The sequence below is a fragment of the Sphaerulina musiva genome (genome assembly GCF_000320565.1).
Source record: "Sphaerulina musiva SO2202 unplaced genomic scaffold SEPMUscaffold_5, whole genome shotgun sequence".
Lineage (NCBI taxonomy): Eukaryota > Fungi > Ascomycota > Dothideomycetes > Mycosphaerellales > Mycosphaerellaceae > Sphaerulina > Sphaerulina musiva.
In genome coordinates, this window is record NW_016017387.1 from 2,032,853 (window position 1) to 2,038,647 (window position 5,795).

The 5,795-nt window shown below is 39.1% G+C and overlaps 1 protein-coding gene across 1 annotated transcript; it reads right to left on the reverse strand.

Annotated features, from left to right (window-relative positions):
- Window positions 1-756: 756 nt before the first annotated feature.
- SEPMUDRAFT_43896 (uncharacterized protein) lies at window positions 757-921 on the reverse strand (the record flags this gene model as incomplete). The annotated part of the gene is made up of 1 exon (XM_016908906.1): window positions 757-921. A coding segment is annotated over one exon (165 nt), but the record flags the coding sequence as incomplete, so codon positions are not given.
- Window positions 922-5,795: the final 4,874 nt, after the last annotated feature.

A 5,795-nucleotide genomic window follows, 5' to 3' on the forward strand; every position in this document is an offset into this window, starting at 1 on the left:
CTCGTTATCGCTAATCGTATCTAAGTTACTAATCCGTTCTATAAGATCTTTCGTCTGCTCTCGGTCTTTACTAAGGATCTCCTATAAAGTTAGAGTACTAAGAAGCGCTTAGGAAACCTCTATAGCCTCCTAGGCGATAAGAACTCTAGTATCGTACTTATCGTCCCGATAGCGAAAACGAGATACTATTAATCTAGAGAATATTACTACGGTATATTAGCGATTGAAACGACTTTAGTATCGAGCGATACTGAAATCGCGCTTATACCTAACTCCGGCGGTAGGAATATAGAGAATATCCCGCGCTATCAATACGAGAGTAGGGTACTTAGACTCTATTAAAGACTATGTCTTTAGTACCTCGAATAGATCCCCTTTATCTATATTAGCATCTAAATAGTCGGCGAGCTCGTTATCCTCGTTAGTACTACGTCTTTAACTTTAAGAAGACTCTATACTCCTACTAAGAGTAAAGTCGATATAGCCTTTATACCGACTCCTTCTAAAACGGCCCTACTAGGTAGAGGTACTCGATAATAAACGATAGCTCTTCTCCTACTCTGCCCTTAGCTTACCCTCGTAATACGTATAGTAACTTTTATCCCTAAAGTCATCGCGTACCTAGAACTTCCGCTTAAGGCAGGGGGTAAGGAGGATACTAATACCGTAGTAATCGCTAAATCGATCCTAGGTATCTTAATAATATTTCTCTAGCTTAGCCTAAGCAGCCTCGTATATCTAAAAGATATCCTTCTTCTAGGGTATCCTCTTATTCTTGAGTCGCTTTATCGCCTCCTCTAGAATATCGAAAAGCTTGTTATAGTATATAAGGATAAGGTAAATCGTTAGACCTTTCATAGTTCTAATTACCGCTATCGCCGCTATAAATAGTTTCGTAAGGTCGATAAGGTACTCTACCCTTTACTATTCTTCGGAATCGATGCCTATATCTTTACTTAGGTCAAGTCGCTCGATATAAGATTTAATAACTACTTAGAGTCTACTAAAGCGATCGAGTATTAACGTTATTAAGGACTACCTTGTCTTTACGTCTTAAACGACCCTTAGGATACGATCTTGAACGCCTTTCTACCGACGGTACTTTACAAATAGCTACTTCTTTTAAAGCATCTCTTTCTAGAGGTCGATAAACTGTTCGAACCTTTAGGAGCTTAAGTTAATAAAGACGCAAAGCTTCCGGATCTAGAGATTAAGATTAGCTAGAGTAACGAACTACCGACTATAATTGCCGACTACGCGAGTCGACTATACTTTCGAGCTAGAAGGGTTTATAGTTTATTAGGCATAGATACTAATCTTATCTTTAAAAGAAGATAGGGTATACTATTAGCTTAAGGACGGCTGATTTGCTTGCTCTATACTCTTCTTCTCTATAATATCTTTCTATCCTTATCGTAATCCTAGAATTCGGAAAGGTCGTTTGTAGGACAAAGCTCTAGGCGGTCGAAAAAGGCCTTTAGAGGAAGTTAAGTAGTATAGGCGAAGTAGGGAAATCGCTCCGGACGGCTACCTCGATTATACTCTATAATTGCCTCCTCCTCTTCCTCTCCTATCTCTAATTCGGGACTAGTCTCCGTATCTAGATAGAGAGGTAGCTGCTCTAAGCTCGTTAGTAGCTTAGTAACCGTTATACCGTACCTCTCTTAATAAGTATCAATCGCTAAAACACTATAGAATATTAGAGGAGAGTAATAATAGTAGAGCAAGTGTCCTTATATCGTATTGTATAGCGTCTTATTGTTAGAGGCGTTGTCGTACGTAATAGCAGTTAATCGGCGCTTAATCTCGAACTCTTATAAGATCTCGAATAGTATCTCCGTAAGATAATTACTAGTATAACGGCTAGTAATATAGAGGAAACTAAGTATCCCTTTGTACTAAGTCTATTAGTCGTTAATCTAGTAGACCCGTATAGTTAGGAATAAGGTTTTTATAGTCCTAGATTACTAACTATTATACGCGATAGCTATCTTAAATCTTCTAGCGAGACAGGCTTTAAGGGAGTCGGCGGAGTCTATAACCTTAGTATCGAGTATCCTTCGGTATATCGACGCGTATTTAAACGGAATTGTCTCGACCTGTCCTAGGAGTAGTACTATATAAGTCTATTTTACCGAAGGTCGTTTAAAGAACTAGAATAGTAGACCGTTGTCGACAATTATCTTAAAGTATAGGCGTAGGAAATCGTCTAGTATATAGCCTAGGTCCCTTGTCTACCGTAGATTGCTAATAGTCTAGAAATATCGTCTTAGTATAAGTAGCTAGACGTAGTCGGTAGACGTAGTCGGCAGGTATAGTCGGCGTTAGTTAGTACTTACTTGTCGATACTTCGTAGCTGTAAACATTTCCTTTATAAACCCTCGCTTATCTTGTTTCTCCTAGTAGTTCGAGGAGTCGAGATACTTCTCGATAGATATTGTACTAGTATTTAGTACTAGATGTTTTAGTACAGCGTTATAGCATCTGTATACGACTTTAGGTATCGTATCTTCTTAAAGTATTCCCTCCTCTAGGAAATTCTATACCTAAGATATCCGAGACTTACTCCTCTAGGTAATTAGGGACCGATCGAACATAGTACGACCGTTCCGCTTTTTAAGGCGCTTTCCGGTATAATTCTACTACCGTACCTCGTACTAACGCTTAAAGTTGTCCTTATACCTAAGCCTCTATAGCTAGCAATTTGACTTGATATCCTACTCTCCTATATAATTAGGCTCGATAGGGAGAATAAGGGAACTATCTAGTTCCTCTTCTACTAGACTCGGCCGTCTCGTTCTACGCCGCCTAATGTTAGGTTGTCGTCGGCGTCGACCTAGTATTAGACTCGATAGCGCGTTAAGTATCGTCCTATAGCGCTAGCATAGCCGTACGCTCGATCGCGTAGAGGTCCTAGAAGAGGTATCGGGCTAGGAGGAGGATTCGAGCCGGGAGCTTCCTACTCCTAGAGAGGACGAGAAGGAGGACGAAAACATAGTAGATAGACGACAATAGCGTAAAAGTCTAGAGGTATCTTAAAGAAGTAGGAGTAGAAAGGGGAAAAAGAAAGAGAATTTCCTATACTCAATTATAGTGTTACGCTATAACAAGGGTATAGCTAATAGGATATACCGATATTCTGCTACATCCGAGCTAACCTATCGAAACCCTAGTTTAGGCGTCGCTTGCTATTTACCTATCGCTTCCGCTTCTTAGTATTAAACTTTAATAAGGGTAGCTAGTCTCTTATCCTTCTTAACTAGTTCCTCGAGACTAGAAATCGAGAGGTAGAGTTCGTCTTCTTAGAGGAGGAGGAGCAGGATAGCTTCGAGAGTAATACTAGTATACTCTTTTACGCTATAATAGATAAGGCTATCTATTACTACTAGCTATATTGTCTATTCCTTCGTAAGAGAGTTCTCTTTCTCGTATATCTTATACGCTATCTTCGTAAGATACTTATTCTCCTTTATTGTCTTTAAAGGCAAAAAGCCGTTAGCTATATAGTCGTAGGTAGGGGGAATAAGCTAAGAAGGGCCTAGCAATCGCCCTCTATAGTAGGCTTAAGCTTTAGTATCCTACGATAGGACATTCCGGCAAACGGCTCGCTTAATAGGCGAGAAGATCTTATATAGTAATAGTATTCGGACTTCTTTAATACAAATCTAGAATTATAATTAGTTTCTATAGTCGGCAAATATAGTCGGTAGATATTTACCTTTATTGTCTCGCTACTAACGATTTTCAAGACCTTTTTTATACCTTTCTTATCTAGTATATCTAGGTTCTTAAGGATAACAATCTTGTCCTAGAAGTAGTAAATAGAAGAGCGCTATTGATTATAGGCCGTCGAAAAAGTAGAAGAGGATGCCTAGATAGTAAAGGTACCAATAGACTTAGCCCTCGCTTCCTCTATCTATAGAGTCGAGAATAGATTAAGAACTAATTCCGAGGGAAGGCAATAGTTACTAAGGCCGCTAACCCCTTTATCGTACTCCTCGCTAATAGATAGATACTCCTATTCCTACTTAATCTAGTCTTCTTTCTAGAATATTAATCGTTCCTTAGAGTCGATATTACCGAGTTCGAGAAACTAGTCGGCTTTATTAATCTTTGCCTACTTATCGGGAGGAAGTATTGTACTCTTTCTAGTCTGCTTCTTTATACTAAATCAGAAGTTAGTACTTAAATCTGCCGACTATATCCGCCGACTATATTTGTACTTACGCTTTTTGATTATACTCCTTTATATATATCTTTCTCTAGCCCTCGATAAGTTCCTATTGCTTATCTTTAGCGAGGCTTTCGAAACTTATATACTTCTTGATTTGTACCTTTTTGAATTGCGCGAAGGATTCGTTACGCGCTTTGCGGTATCGATTCTATACCCTCTTTTCTTCGTCTATAGCGGTAGTACGCTCTCGGTCTCGTAAAGTGTTTAGCTTAAGAGAGTACTCCTTAAGTAACTTCGAGGCTACGCCGAGCTTTGCGCGCTTATTTGCTAGTACCTCTAGGGCATTGCTCTTGCGTTTCGGTATAGTAAGGTTTCTAATATTAGTATAGTAGTTAAAGAAGAACTTGGTCTAATTACGAAGGTAGGTATCGATAGCGCTAGTAAAGGTACGGAGGTACGGGTATTATAGAGGTATTGTAGTAAGGTAGTAAAGTAAGAGAGAGAAAGTAAATTTATCCTACTAGGGCAATTTAAGGTTTAGGCAGCTACCGAATCCCGGTATTAGTTACGCCGGGCAACGATACTACCTATCTTTCTAGACTAATAACACTCTACCGTACTACTATACCGCCGACGTTATTCTAGATAATAAGTATAAGAACTATACGTAAGTCGCCCCTTCTAGGCGTTATTAATTTCGAATATAAGTTGTTATCCGTTCGTTCGCTACTACTAGGATAACTGCTAGTAGGGGTTATATATATATATAGTATATAGATATCTATATTAAAACGATATATATATTAAGTATAGATATCTAGGACCTATATATAAAAACGCGTCTAAATTATATATACGCCCTAGAGAAAACAATAGGTCCTATAGCTATAGAAGAACGTATTCGGCAGATGTAGTCGGCGTATAAGTCGTATATCCTACTAGCGGCCTTAGGATATATATAGAATCCCTATATAGATTACTAATTACCTTCCCGCGAGATCCGATATACTCTAGAGATAAGCGCCTTAGCAAACTCCGGGTTTTCCTTATATCCCCTATATTTTCCTTCTCTCTTTTCTTCTCTATCGTTAACTTTGTTAATCTACCGAGATATACTTAAAGCTCTTAAAATGCCTAATATAGATACTATTTCCCTCTCTACCTACGTCTCTGCCTCCCTCCCTAGAGATAACGACGACTAACTCGACTATAGACTCGATTTACTATAGGACGAACAATCGAGACCTAGAGGGCTTCCGAAGGCTGTTTTTGATAGCGGAACTAATATAAGGAGTTAGAAGTAGTTAGATAGGATATAGGAGGAACGAATAGAGCCGCTCGAAAAGATATCCTATCTCGGAAAGGGGAAAGAAAAGTAGGGAACTTAGAGTACTATAAAAGTAATCTACGATCCTAATTATAGCGGAGAGAAGGAGGACAAGTAGGCAACTTAAGGTACTACGGGAGTAATCTATAATCCTAGTTATAGCAGAGAGAAGGAAGAAAGGCAAGCAAATCAAGGTATAGGTCTAGTAATCTATAGTCCGGAGACTAGCGAAGATTCGGATATACCGATTAGGCGGTATATACGACAACTACCTTAACCGACAGCCTCTCCTAG